This window comes from Xenopus laevis, chromosome 5S, assembly GCF_017654675.1.
Source record: "Xenopus laevis strain J_2021 chromosome 5S, Xenopus_laevis_v10.1, whole genome shotgun sequence".
Lineage (NCBI taxonomy): Eukaryota > Metazoa > Chordata > Amphibia > Anura > Pipidae > Xenopus > Xenopus laevis.
In genome coordinates, this window is record NC_054380.1 from 22,271,512 (window position 1) to 22,286,614 (window position 15,103).

The 15,103-nt window shown below is 39.2% G+C and overlaps 1 protein-coding gene across 2 annotated transcripts in view; it reads left to right on the top strand.

Annotated features, from left to right (window-relative positions):
• Window positions 1-15,103, top strand: part of ttc7a.S (tetratricopeptide repeat domain 7A S homeolog) — a 189,817-nt gene that overhangs the window by 91,245 nt on the left and 83,469 nt on the right. For both annotated transcript variants that reach the window (XM_018265041.2, XM_041564285.1), the window contains one exon: window positions 1,291-1,451. In XM_018265041.2, coding sequence (XP_018120530.1) covers window positions 1,291-1,451 — 161 coding nt within the window. The remainder of the gene's footprint in view (window positions 1-1,290; window positions 1,452-15,103) is intronic.

A 15,103-nucleotide genomic window follows, 5' to 3' on the forward strand; every position in this document is an offset into this window, starting at 1 on the left:
AGGATTTAATCGTTCGATCGAAGGAATTATCTGCGCTAAATCCTTTGACTTAAAGATATTCGAAGTCGAAGGATTTTAATTCCTAGTCGAATATCGAGGGTTAATTAACCCTCGATATTCGACCCATAGTGAATCGGCCCCTAAATAAACCCAATAGGCTGGTTTTGCCTCCAATAAGGATTAATTATATTTTAGTTGGGATCAAGTAAAAACTACTGTTTTATTATTACAGAGAAAAGGGAAATAGCTTTGGATTATTTGATTATAATCGAGTCTATAGGAGATGACCTTTCCATAATTCTGAGCTTTGTGGATAATAGGTTCCCTTACCTGTACAAGGAATCAGCAGGCAGAAACCTCCTGTAAACTATAACTCGTAACTATATCAGCTGCTTACTAACAGAATCATTTATATTTGGTGCTTAGTAGTGACCCCCAACTGCAAATATTCGATAGTAGCGCATGTTACTTTTAGATTTTATTTTGGAATTTATTCTAACTGAACACAGAGAGCCATTGGTTGCCAAACTGAAGTTAAAGAAAAATGTACCATTTCATAAGTATGGGCGTGAGAATATTACTTCTCTAAATGTATATTACCATACATATGAGTGGTGCTGCTATTCTAGAAATTCTATTTAGTGATGATATCTGCTCCTGTGGATACATTTGGTTAAAATGTACAGTACAGGTATGGGACCTGTTCTACAGAATCCTCATGGGGTTTTCTGGATCATAGATCTTTCTGTAATTTGGATCTTCATACCTTAAGTCTACTAATCATTTGAACATTCAATCAACTCAATTGGTTTTGCAGCCAATAAGTATTAATTATATTTTAGTTTGGACCAAGAACATTTTTAAACTTTCTTAATCAATTGATTAAAACAGAGTCTATGGGAGATGGCCTTCCCATAATTTGGAGCTTTCTGGATAACAGATCTTATATTGTACATCCATGACCATATGTTTTCTTTGTCAACTGTGATTTTTTATTTTAGCCTTTCCAATTATTCCCAATAGTTCAGTATTTGGTTGAACTACAATCAGATATTGCTTGGGGAAGCTTAAGTTTTGAGTAGAGTTTTTCTCTTTGGTGAGAAGTAGTTGGCAGTCAGTACTGGCTGTTACTAAACAGTTACAGAAAGGGTGAAGGAAGCTTTTCAGGTAAATGTACTTTATATTTTATTAAGTGCTGTAGCAAATATACATTGTACCTGTGTACAGTCATTGTCCCAGGGCTAGCTGTCCCTACTAAATACAACATTTATTTTATTTGTAACTATGTAGATATCAACGGCAATAGAGCACATTCAAGAAGGGCTCAAGCTACGTAAGGATGACCTGCACAGTCTCCATTTGTTGGCACTACTCCTGTCGGCACAGAAGCAGTATCAGCATTCCCTCGATGTTATCAACATGGCTTTATCCGAATATCCAGAAAACTTTAGGTAATTCTTTCTAATTTCTGAAACTTTCCTATCTAATTCATGTTTGGCGGTTCCTTGCTTCATAGTCTATGAAGATTCTCATTTATCTGGGTCATGATATAAAGCATCTAGTAAAATGAAGTCAAAGGCAACTGGATCTGTTTATGGGGCTATTTATCAAAATCCAAATTTTTCTGATAAGTTTATTTCAAAAAGTCAGAGAAAACTAGAATCCACGATTTGACCTTATTTATTATTAAAAAAAGCACAATTTAATCAAATCTGGGAAAAACTCAATAAAACTGAAATTGAGCAAAAATCCGAATCCTATGTTTTTTTTTCAGTTTTTCTCCCAGAATGGCTTGATTTTTTGCGGCTTTTTCTGAAAAGTCAGCATTTTTCAGTTTTTTGCACAAAAAAATGAATTTCGGGTAATTCGAGAGCAGACCACAGAAACTTCCAAATAGGATAGGGATCTCTCCTATCATATAACTTATATACAACTTCGGCAGGTCTGAGATGGAGGATTTTCGGATTCTGACTTTTTCTATCCTCGGGGTATAATACATTTTAATTTTTTTATTCCACTAAATGATTTTATAGGTTTTTATTAGGTTAGAGATTTTTCCATTCAGACTTTAATAGATAACCCCCCTAGAGGTTTTTTCATGACTCATCCGAGTGGATGAACGTCAGTTCAAGTGTTAGGGAATCCCGCTTCATAGGATATACAGTTTTTACAAATGGCATTTCGAAGAGGATTTTTTCTGTTTTTTTGTATTTTTTCTATGCTTTCTTTAAATACCCCTATTAAGGGGTAAGGGCACTTATATGAAAATGTAACATGGTCAAGAAGTCACTTTTCTTAGAGGGAAGCGACCTTCAACTCATTGGGTGATCATTGAGGTTCAGGGTTTTCTGCAGTTAGGCCCAGATTTGTGGGCAGAAAAAAATCTGGGAACAGATTTCTGGGAGGAGATTTTGACAGCCAGTTTAATTACTCATTCCAGAATAGAAGATTTTTGTGCATACTGGGGTGTGGGGCCCAAAAAATATACAGTAACTAGGCAAGATGCCTAGTGCACATAGTCCCAAAAGCTACATTGTTTCATTTAGTTGTGTTTCAGATTTGATCAGTGACCACTTACACTGATACCGACAAAAATATTCTGCAATGAATCACCTCCCAGCCATAAAGTGCAACAGAACTGTTGCTTTTATAAAGGCATAGACCAGGGGTCCCCAACCTTTTTTACCAGTTTTAAAAAGAGTTAGGGAGCAACACAAGCATGAAAAATGTTTCTTGGTGGTGCAAAATAAGCGGGCCATTTGGTAGCCCCTATGTAGCCTACAGGAGGCTCTTTTTGGCAGTACATCTGTTTTTTATGCGACCAAAATGTGTCTCTAAACCAGGAATTCAAAAATAAGAACCTGTTTTGAGGCCACTGGGAGCAACTTTCAAGGGGTTGGTGAGCAGCCTGTTGCTCACAAGCCACTGGTTGGGAATCACTGGTTAAGACAATCTTATAAAAGCTTTCAAGTAACTAAAGGCGCTGGAACCACAAGTGCAGTGAGCAAAGTGCAGTTTTGAGGGCAATCGCCATGTTTTTTCACCCTCAATGTAGGGTTCACGCAGTTGCATTTGATTTCAAAAAGTGCCACCAATGCGCATATATTTCATCGCAAATCAGATGTAGTCACACTTTGCCTCAAGTTGTTCATTCCAAGTCTTGCTGAAATGGAAAAAAAGCACATTTACAATATGGAAAGTGAATGTTGCATGTACAAAGTGTGGCTAAACAGATGGAAAACAAAATGTGGAAATATTGCCTGGCCCCTGAGTGTAAAAATTCACCAGATGCACTCCGAGGTTTATAAGTGTTGCTTACAGTTCTGTCAGACTGTTTGACATCCTATAAACCATTCAGAGTTGAAGGCCACTCATTAGAAAAGGTTTTTGCATCTTATGAAGTTTGAAATTCCTAATTCCACAGTTTACATCATTGCATGGTTTTACTGTCTATGGCAACTATTGTTGGATCAGGAACATGCTTTTTTGGGTGGGTCATCACAGTAATATTTTGTAAATGTATGTCTTGTGCACAGACCAGAGACAGACTTGTTAGTGTGACAATCAGACTTTCCATCCAGAGCTCAGCAAAATCGTAGGATCAAGTGAACTGTGGACCATTCACATATCTATATGCTTCTCCCTAAAATCTCCACGCAGTTTTCTATATACACTCTTTTCCTGGAAACTTACCAGAACAGAGAATTGAGAAAACTTATTGAAGCTTGAGTGCATGCCACAGACCGTTCAAGAGCATGTAAAGAAGCTCATACAAAAGAGAAAAAAGCAAAACAGTTAATATGAATGATAGAGTGTTGAGAGCCTAAAAGAGTTCATTCAGTTATCAGGTTTATGAGCAAGCCAAACAATTAAGGCAGATCATTCTTTGGCTTTACAAGAATGATGAAATCAAGATAGCTATGTGATTAGTAGCATGAAATATTTCATTTGCTTATAAAGATAAAACAATTCATGAAAAATGGCTAAATTAACGTTGATATAAATCAGTTCATTAGTAATGAGCAGATTTTTTTTGTCAGGCATGGCTTTACGGCAAAATTCTGCATTTTGCCATCTGTAAATTTGCTGCAACAAAAAAGTTGCCTTTACAAAATTGCCAATGGACTTTAATTCATTTGGAAAAAGAAGTCGCTGAGACAAAAAAAGTCACCATAAGTCTTCAATTGACTTTACTGCATTTGAAGTGAGAAAAAAATTTGAGTAAAAAACGCCCATTGACTTCAATTGACTTTAATGCATGTGGACAAAAAGTTATCAACAAAAAATGCCCATTCTCTTTAATGCATTTGGAGAAAGAAAAAACTTGAAAAAAACCACCCATTGACTTCAGTGCATTTGGATAAAAAGTCCCAGCGACAATAAAGTCTCCACAAGAAAAATCACCCAATGACTTTAATGCATTTGGACAGAAAGTTGGCGAGACAAAAAAAATGGCAAGACAAAAAAGTTGCAGAGACAAAAAGTTACTCGCATTAAAAAAAATTGTCGAGTGTAAAAACATTTTGTTGCCTGCTGACTTCAAAGCACTTGCAAATTTTTTCGATGTTTTACCATTTTTTTGGGCGAGATGCTACAGATTCACTCATCACTACAGTTCATTAATACACTCATCGCAAATAAGGGGGTAATAAAACGGTATTTATTGTACTAAGTTATACCTGGTCTTAGTAACAACATTCAGCACAGAGAAAATGTTAGCACTTTTTTCTTGAGACTTATCCCATCAGAAGTTTATTTATTCATTTATTTCTCTCATTCTCTTCTACCATGTCAAACAGATTGCCCTTCTTTTATTTTTTGTTCTACTCTCTACACTGTCTTGTATAACCTGTCTTCCCTTTGCTCTCTGTAATTCTAAAGACCTTCACTTACAGATATTTCTCTAAGCTTGTCATCTGTCATTCTTTTTTCACTCTCTGCTCCTCTAGATTCTGTTTCCTCCTGATTTTTTATATTTATTTATTTTTTATCCTGTCAAGTTCTCCTGATTTTTCCCTTTTAACTCTGTCTCTCTTTGCCTTGTTCCTGCAGAGGAAAGTTCCTCACCTAACAGCTTCACCACCTTTTATTCCACACCATACTTTCTTCTCTCTATTTCCTTTTTACTTTGTCACAACAACCCACAGCCTGCACATGAGCTCCTAGAGGCCTCCACTTTTTGGTGTCTTTATCTAGCACTCCACCCAAGGTAGAGTCCTGCACGGGTCCAATTAGAAGGACCCGTGTTCGACCCAGACCAACTGACTAATGATGTGCCCGACTAATGTGTACCCGACCCGTGCCCGCCCTCCCACAACCCATGCGTGTCTGCATCCGCCATGCCGGGTTCCTTTTATAGACCCGCGCCGACTCGCCCCGCCGATGATCTCACAAAAGGGGCATAATGACCAGGCGCACGCCTATATATCCGGAAGTCGGAGGCCGCCATTTGAATGTGGCCATCAGCCACCCACAAAGAGGAGTATGAGGTTGGCCCAAACCCGCCGGTATCAGGCCGGCCCGCACATCACTACCACTGACCCCACACCTGACCTGCACCCACAACCCAACACATCCCCCTACCCAGATAAACTACCTGACCCGGACCCTTAAAGACAAACCTACCTTCCAACCCGGGACCTGTGAAACCGGGAACATCATTGTAGACCGGCTTTGACATCGCTCATCCACCCCAATCATTCTGAAAGGTAAAAAAAAATTGCCTAATGCCTGCAGCACTAGGGGGGTGGGAGGGTCCACTCCCACACATTTGCCGGTTACTCACGTACTACCCGCACTGTCAGGTATCTGGGATTTTCTACCCAGAATGTGTACCTGATCCAGTGCAGGACTCTAACCCAAGGTCACTGGATTTCATTAATGTCTCCTGACCAAGCCCCGGCAATCAACAATCTCTAAAAGAGACCAGAGTGGGAAAACTAATCTAAAAATATAAGTAATAAATGTTTCTGGTAAAGCAGAAGTGGGAGGTAATTTTATTAAAAGAGGTTTCATGTGCAACTAACTGCAGGGAAATTGCAAGGACCGCAACTGCTCTTGTACATGAGCCCATTTAACTTTTTATTTAAAGTGCCAGTGTACCCTCTAGCTCAACATGAGTGTAACAGATGTACTTGTGCAAAACTGCTAATCTGGAAAACCCCAGGTCCAAAACATTCCAGATAATAGATCCTATACCTGTATATCATATATCCAACTGATTGTTGAATTCAGTATACAACATATATCTGAATATATTAACAAATCATATAGATATCTATAGTTATACATGTACAAGTTATTCATTCCAAGTCTTGCACATATGGAAAATGGCATTTACACAAGTAAATCTGCATATGGAAAGAATATTTAGTTACTTGCTGTTGTAATATCTGTGTATTTATCCATCGAAAACATAAAATAAAAAAGCTGTGGCCCGAGGTGATAAGAAAAGGGAAATGAAACATGGGTGAAGGAAACAACAAAATTATGGAGCAGGACAGAAAGCAGCCAAAATCAATAGAACAATAGAAAAAAGAGGAAGATCATGGATAGGAGGAAGACATGGGAACATTTTTAAGAGCAGTAAGATAGTAGATAACAGGGAAAACTGTTACTAACAGAATGAAGATACAGAGGAACAGGATGGATAATAATGGCCTTATTTATCAAAGTCCGAAATTTTCTTAGTATTTAAATGAAAAAATCCGACCAAACTAAAATCCATGAATGGACCTTTTTTTATTATATTAAAAAAGAATGATTTAATCAGATCGGGGACAAATTCGATAAAATCGAGCGAAAATCTGATGCATAAGATGTTTTCGAATATTTTTTCCCGAATTTTTCCAATTTTTGCCTGAAAGGCCCGAAATTGTCTGGTGTTCGGATTAATTCAACATAGTTACAAAGTTACATAGTAAACCACAAAAACTTCCAAATAAGATAGGGACCTCTCCCATTGACTTATATACAACCTTGGCAGGTTTGAGATGCCTCAGATTCGACTTTTTAAACCCTCAGGGTATAATGAATCTCAAAAAATTTGTTTGAGTTTTTTGTATTCAGACTTTAATAAATAACCCCCTACATGTTAAAACAAGAAATTGAGGGAGAAAACCACATGAGATAGAAATGGATAAAAAAAAAATAAAGAATAAAATAAAAACATTTGATATACTTATTCTACATTCAACAACTGGTACTAGTACTTAATATTACAGTAATTTTATTAGCATTTAGCATTTTAAATAATATTGGTATGGTCTACAAACATGGACTTTCTGTTCTGTACATTAAAGGGCATGTAAAGGTAAAAAAATAAAATCCCATTTATACTTTCTTTAATAAAAAAGAAACCTATCTCCAATATACTTTAATTAAAAAATGTGTACCGTTTTTATAAGAAACCTGACTGTTTGCAGTGAAATTCTCCCTTCATTTACTGCTGTGGATAGGAATTGTCAGATGGTCCCTAACTGCAGAGCAGGGAAACAATCATACTTATGAACAGCAGGGGAGCCCCCGCCTTACTTCCCAGCCATGCAGAACTCAAGCAGCTTTGTTTATGACGATCCCTAAGCAGCCCAGACCACACTGAGCATGTGCACAGTCTTAGTCTTGCAAAGATGTTTAACAAAGTTACAAGATGGTGACCCCCTGTAGCCAACTTTGAAAGCATAAATTATTTGTTTGATTAGGCTTGTGGTGCAGTAAGTTCATGTTTATTTTTAGTATACAAAATCTAGCCTTATTCTATTTTAGACTTTACATGCCCTATAAGGGAGTAGCATATTAATGAATCATGGCCTGGATGCAAAATTCACTTTTCCTTATTGTGTTTCTTGTGACTTCAAGAGAACATTTAGTAACAAACTACAAAATAATTATTTTCACGCAAGGAAGAATCTTTATCTTAATTTAATAAAAGCCTGTGTGGGTTTCAGCACATTCTAAGTGTGGCAGGCCTTATATCATGGAAGGGGGTTATTATGCCTGTGAGCTCAGAACATCTCTGTGTCTGCTGCTAATTAGGCAAGTGATAAAAAATCTCGGGGAGAGTTTTGCTGCGATAACAGTCTGTTATGCTACTTACCTGATCATTAAAATCCCTTCAAATCTATGCCGACTGTCTGACATTAAATGCCGGAAAAGAAAATGTTTGTCCTTGGATCGCACAATTGAAGACGAATAAGCAGCATTAGGATCTTTTTCATCTGCCAAAAGTGTCAATTATATTTCAGAAATGTGCTGATATTTTTTTCCTGGGCTTTTTCATATACACTTAATTTGCTTTCATTGGTTTTTGGCCACTTTTCAAATTGTGATTTTGTTTGTCTTTGCCAAAGTTTCCCCGACTTTATTAGTTCTGTCTTGGTTAGCAACAGGGTTGGACTGGGCTGGAGGGACACCGGGAAAAAACCCAGTGGGCCCCGCCGGTCCAGTCCCGCTATTGGCGCTGCCTCTCCATCCTCCCTCCCAGCCCTCGGCTGCAGCCGTGAACAGGAAAAAAGTGCGGGGGACAGAGGGAGGCTGCAGCTGCGGAGAGGGGAGGACCTGGAAAATTCGTCTTTGCCAGCCCGACCCTGGTTAGCAATTTTAGTAAAGTCGCTGGGAAGCAGCTGCTTTAAAATAAGGGGTAGCTAAACTGTGGCTTCTCAGCTGTTGCAGAACACTCCTATTAGACAAACAGAAAGTTTCATTTGTGCAACAGCTGGAGTGTCATAGCTTAGTAATCCGTGCCTTTATTCAATAAACCCAGCTGTTTTATGGCTTCCAAAGAGACATTCACTTGTGTGGCAAGCAGTTAATACATCCGCTAATATTATCTTGTACAGGGAGCTGGAATGGCACCATTTGCGGTCACTGCAGTCTTTGGTTTCCTTAAAGGCCTGTAATGCAGTTGTGTAATGAAAATATTAAGAAATGTTTGATTGGTTAATGAATGGTGTTCCCTTGCTTTGTAAAGGGGTCTCATACTCAGTGTGTAGATGTCAGAACAACAGTGTCTGGCCTGAAATTTTAAAGGCGATCTGACACGAAAACTAAAATTAAATACAAGCTTCATCTCACTGAAATAAGAAACTTTCTACATATAATAAATGAAACATTCTGTGCCGTTTATGAAATAATCATGTTATCCTGCTTTTTTCCTCTGTCAGCAACCTGTCTCCCTTCATGTGATCTTCATGCCATACGTGCAGGCAGTTTAATACATCCTTTGGGGCGGGGTTGTGCCCTTTGCCTATAAGATATATTAGAGCAGGGCTGGAACTAGGGGTAGGCAGAAGAGGCACTTGCATAAGTTGGAGGGGTGCCGGGCACAGTACCTCTTCTGCCTCCTTCCCCTAGTTCGGGACCTTGTGTCCCCCACCTGCATCAGCAATTCCTCTATTCTGGGTGTGTGCGCTTGGCTGCGCATGTGCACCCACGCAAGCTCTCGTCCATGCATGCTTGTTCATGCGCACATATGAGGAAGGGTCGACATGGTGGGCCAGGTGCCCTAGGCTTGGCCCGGCACTATATTAGAGCTCACTATTTCATTTCTGATTGAAATCCTGTTTCTCTGCATGCAGAGAGTGAGTCAGTTATTATGTTAGCTTTTTTTTGTGCTGGAGTGGGTTATTTGAGTTTGCTCTGAACCATCTGCTAAGAAAAGGAGCCCCCCAAAAGACATATCAGACCTACCTGTCAATCCAAATCTGACCCAGACCTGTGCATAAAAAGTGACATGCTGCTGAGAGTGAGAGTAACTTGATTATTTCACAAAGGGTACAGAATTTTTAATTGATTATACAGGTATGGGATCCGTTATCCGGAAACTCATTATCCAGAATTATGGAAAGGCTGTCTCCCATAGACTCCGTTTTATGCAAATAATACAATTTTTTTTCTCTGTAATAATAAAACAGTAGCTTGTACTTGATCCCAACTAAGATATAATTAATCCTTATTGGAAGCAGAACGAGCCTATTGGGTTTATTTCATGTTTACATGATTTTCTAGTAGACTTAAGGTATGAAGAAAGATCACAGAAAGATCTGTTATCTGGAAAGCCCCAGGTCCCGAGCATTCTGGATAACAGGACTTTTATAGATATACAGGTATGGGATCTGTTATCCGGAAACCCGTTATCCAGAAAATTCCAAATTACGGAAAGGCTGTCTCCCATAGACTCCATTATAATTAAATAACCCATTTTTTTTATTTATAATAATAAAACAGTAGCTTATACTTGATCCAAACTAAGATATATTTAATCCTTATTGGAAGTAGAATGAGCCAATTGGGTTTATTTAATGTTTACATGATTTTCTAGTAGTCTTAGGGTGTGAAGATCCAAATTACGGAAAGACCAATTATCCGGAAATCCCCAGGTCCCGAGCATTCTGGATAATAGGTCCCATACCTGTAATACATCTCACTGTTGACAGCATTCGAATTCCTTTTTGGCATCAGTTTGTTACAGTAGAGAAAACGCATTCTCATAGGCACCTCGACCAAACACATTTTCCCCAAGTGAAGCCAGTTGACTCCCCTGTCTCTCTTGGCTTCATGGAATGAATTTTTGTACCAGAAAAAAATCTGTGAAACAATAATGTTTTTAAAATTGTATATGTGAAGAAAATTAGGATGGGCATTTTCACAAGCATGATATACTGCATGATAAAGGTCCATATGTTACAATTTAATTATAGCTATCGGAAAATTATTAGAGGAAGTTCTTTCCATGGGAGCTGTAGGATATGAACATATGGTGCTTTATGCTCAAATTAAAAAAATTATCCACAATGTGTAAAATATATTAAGAGAGTGTTCTGATAGGAAGCTGAAAGCCTACAATTATAATTAATGGTGGGTTCTGTTCTGGGCCTGGCTTTGCTATTCAATGCTGCACGTGTAGCAAATTCATCCCATCCTCCCCATCATTGACTGTGGACCCTGGGTAATTTATAACTCATTGCATTATACATTAATAATCCTATATATTCCATATATGAATATATAGAGGTGTCACATACTTTACTTTCAATGTCTAATTTTCACCAGACAAATCCTAACCCTAACGGCTGATTGGTTGCTATGGGTTACAAGGCTGGTGCAATTTAGTTAACTGTTCCCTACAATTTTAGTAACTGAGCCCTAATATTGATAGGCATGTAGTTTCTTCTTGATTAAGAATGTGTTTATATCTGATAAGGACATGAATGTGAAACGTAGTTATTTATATGTTGATCATTTACTGATGGTATTCTGAGATTTGTAGATGATTAAAAGCTGTAATGTTATCGGGTGCATATACCAGAAGGAGCTCAGTATAACAGTATTAAAAGGAGTCAAGTGTTTATTTTGCTTTTTATTCATCGGCTCTCCAGTTTGTAATTTCAGCAATCTGGCTTCTAGAATTCCAATTACCCTAGCAACAATGTATGGAATTGAATAATTGACTGGAATATGAATAGCAGAAGCCTGAATAGATAATTAGTAAAAAAAATGTAGCAATAACAATAAATTTGTAGCCTTACAGAGCATTTGTTTTATGATGGGGTCAGCGACCCCCATTTGAAAGCTGGAAAGAGTCAGAAGAAGAAGGCAAATAATTAAAAAATGATATAAAAAACAAATAAACAAAAAAAATGAAAGCCAATTGAAAAGCTATTCTATAACATACAAAAGTTAACTTAAAGGAGAAGGAAAGGCTTTGTGCACTTGGGGGTGCCAAATGTTAGGCACCCCCAAGTGATTGTATTGACTTACCTGAAACCCCGGGCCGGTGCTCCTATCAGCAGAAAACTGCGCCGGCCCGGGGTTATACCACTGAGCACCACGGAGCGATCCTCTTCCGTCTTTCTCTTTCCTTCGCACGGCTTCGCATGCAAACTTTAACTAAAAAGTCGGTTATTTCATTCAACTGCGCGTGCGTTTGCCCTGGGAAATTTAAAGAAAGAAGAAGCCAGAAGATGATGATTCCGTGGTGCTCACTGGTATAACCCCGGGCCGGTGCAGTTTTTTGCTGACAGGAGACCGGCCCGGGGTTTACAGGTTAGTCAATACAATCACTTGGGCGTGCCTAACATTTGGCACCCCCAAGTGCACAAAGCCTTTCCTTCTCCTTTTAGCCGCACTGTGCGAGTACCTGGAGGTCTAGTGGTCCGTTGGGGATGCCAACCGCGCTCACAATATTTAAAAGTACCACATCCCAATTCACATCGTCCAACGTAGGACTATGTTCCTGGGTGCTCTTATTGTGCTCTCATTGTTCCTTGACATTAGCCTGTCCCTGACATCTGCTACTTCTTTGCCTGAACCGACCGACTGCCCGTTTACTGACTATTCTTTGGGTCCTGATTTTGTATGTCCTACTGTTGATTCTGACCCCAGCCTGTGACCCAGACAACATCTCTGATTCTTGGTTGTGTACTGCACTCAGGCCAGGTCAATCCCAACCCCGATTGGGATCGACCTGGCCTGACCCTCAACTACGTTCCTTGTTCCCCGTTTTTCTTGTACACATTTAGTTTTCTTGTCTGCCCGAAGTGAAAGGCAGCTTCTTTAGGTGGAAGCATGAGCCATGACCGAAACCTTGGTGTTTTTTTCTGGGTTTTAGGATACCTTACGTCACACCCATAATGCTTTAGGTCAGGTATGAGGTTAAACATGGCTCCTGACTATGGCTAAATCCATGTGCATGTGGTTTGACTTAGTTTGTACAAAAATGGTGCCCCAGGTTCTTATTGGCTACATAATACATATTGTACCAAACTCAGGGCCGGATTTACATAGTGGGCGCCCATAGGCCCGCTGTCATTCATCACCCCTCTTCCCCTCCCTTTTATTTGCTCAAATTTTCATTTTAGACAGAAGCAATGGGGATTGGCACACAGAAAGTTAAAAAAAATCGTATCTCCTGCGCATCCCCAGTGGTTCTGAACCAATATGGGTGTGGTTGGGCAGCATGCCACCCTAGGCCCGGGCCTTGGTGGCCTCTCCACAAATCCTGGCCTGACCATACTAAGAAGATAAATGACCTTAGAGAAAATAATCTAAAAAGAATTATTATCTCTAGAGACAAAAGGAGGTAGCATATGAATTGAAAAGTTTGCATGAAATGGATATACAGAAAAAAATATTCCCTCATATTATGGGTAATGAGAGTAAAAAAAATCTGTACAAATTCAGTGTCAAGTAAATCCCCAGCTGTGATAATGATTTTATTTAATTTTTATGTTAATAAAACAGAGTGCCAGTGAAGGATTATAATCCTGGTGTCTGTGACATAAGCAATTCTTTGCTAATAACGGCTCTTGCAGTTACTGCCTATATCGCCAGTTTCCATAGCAGCAAGCTCGAGCAGTTATTTATATGGGGACAAGTCTCATCACTCTGTTTAGCAGCATCTATTCTAGTTCATGATCCCTGAGCTCATTAGCCCACCCAAGATATCCTGTCTTTTGCCTTGAATGATACGCATGGATCTTTTGTTTTTGTGTGTAGAGAGTAGAAGATCCCTGAAGTGGGCAACATGGATTTATTATTTAAATGTCCAGGTTTTTTATGGGGTCAGTAGAGAAGCAAAATTTTTCATAGTGGTAATAGAACAACTTGTGGAATGAGAATGGGGTATTTTATGTAAATAGCTCCAAGAAACGGTGCTGACCCTGATCAGAGTAACTGCAAAGTTCTATACTATTTGTTTAGTGCCGTAGGTTTGCTTAGGCAGGGTAGTGCACAAAAAGTGCTCCCCTAAAAAAGCACTAACCCCTTTTTAAAGGGATTCTGTCATGGGAAAACATGTTTCAAATGCATCAGTTAATAATGCTGCTCCAGCAGACTTCTGCACTGAAATCTGTTTTTCAAAAGAGTGAAAGGATTTTTTTATATCTAATTTTGAAATCTGACATGGGGCTAGAGGTATTGGGGCAAATTCACTAAACGACGAAGCACCTAACGCTAGCGTGAATGCGCCAGCGTATCGCATTTTCGTTAATTCGCCGATTCACTAATGGACGCTGGCGTAAATTCACTAGTGTTACTTTGCACCCTTACGCCTGGTGAATTTGCGCAACGGACGTAACTACGCAAATTCACTGACGCACGAAGTATTCTGAACGCTACCTTTTACGCCAGACTTCCTTCGCCACCTCAGACCAGGTGAAGTGCAATAGAGTACATAGGGATTGCCTCAAAAAAAGTAAAAAAAAATTCTAAGTCCCAAAAAACGCTGGCGTTTTTTCATTTTTTATGGGTGATAGGCTGAAAAAGATCGAAAATATTTTGGGGCTACCCTCCTTCCCCCCTACATTTCCTAACTCATGGCACCTTAACTATAAAGTGGGCACATGTGTAGGGCAAAATAAACATTTTATTTGCTGTTTTGAAGGTTTCCCAGGCTTGTGTAGTGCTGCTACATATACCTCCATTGCAACTTAAATTTGGCGCTGTATGCAAATTAACCATCGCTAGCGTAACTTTGCTTTTCTTGGCGAATTAACACTAGCGCAACTTCGCAACCTTACGCTTCCCCTGAGCGCAACTTCGGATTTTAGTGAATTTGCGTAGCGCTGGCGAATCTTAGTGAATGTCCCACAATGTCTCTTTCCCAGGTGCCCCCAGCCAGATGACTTGTGCTCTAATAAACTTTAGTCACTCTTTACTGCTGTACTGCAAATGGGAGTAATATCACCCCTCCCCCCCTCCCCATCAGCCCATCAGCAGAACAATGAGAAGGTAACCAGATAACAGCTCCCTGGTAGATATAAGGACAGCACTCAATAGTAAAAATCCAAGTCCCACTTCAGTTACATTGAGTAGGAGACACAATAGCCTGTCAGAAAGCAGTTCCATAGTGCAGCATTGGCTCTCTCTGAAAGCGCTCACTTTTGCAACCATTGAATTCTTTGCAAAGTCAACGAGCCCTACATTCATTTCCAAATTTTTCAGTTAAAACAGCCTCTTTGTGTGTCTGGCGGCTAAAGCACAGAAACAACAAAAAAAAAACCCACTGTCAATAATAATCAGGAACTCGGAAACTAAAAATATGAAAGAAATCTGGTGCAAAAATTTTGTATGAATTATTCTGAAGAACAATAGTAAGTTTGTTTTA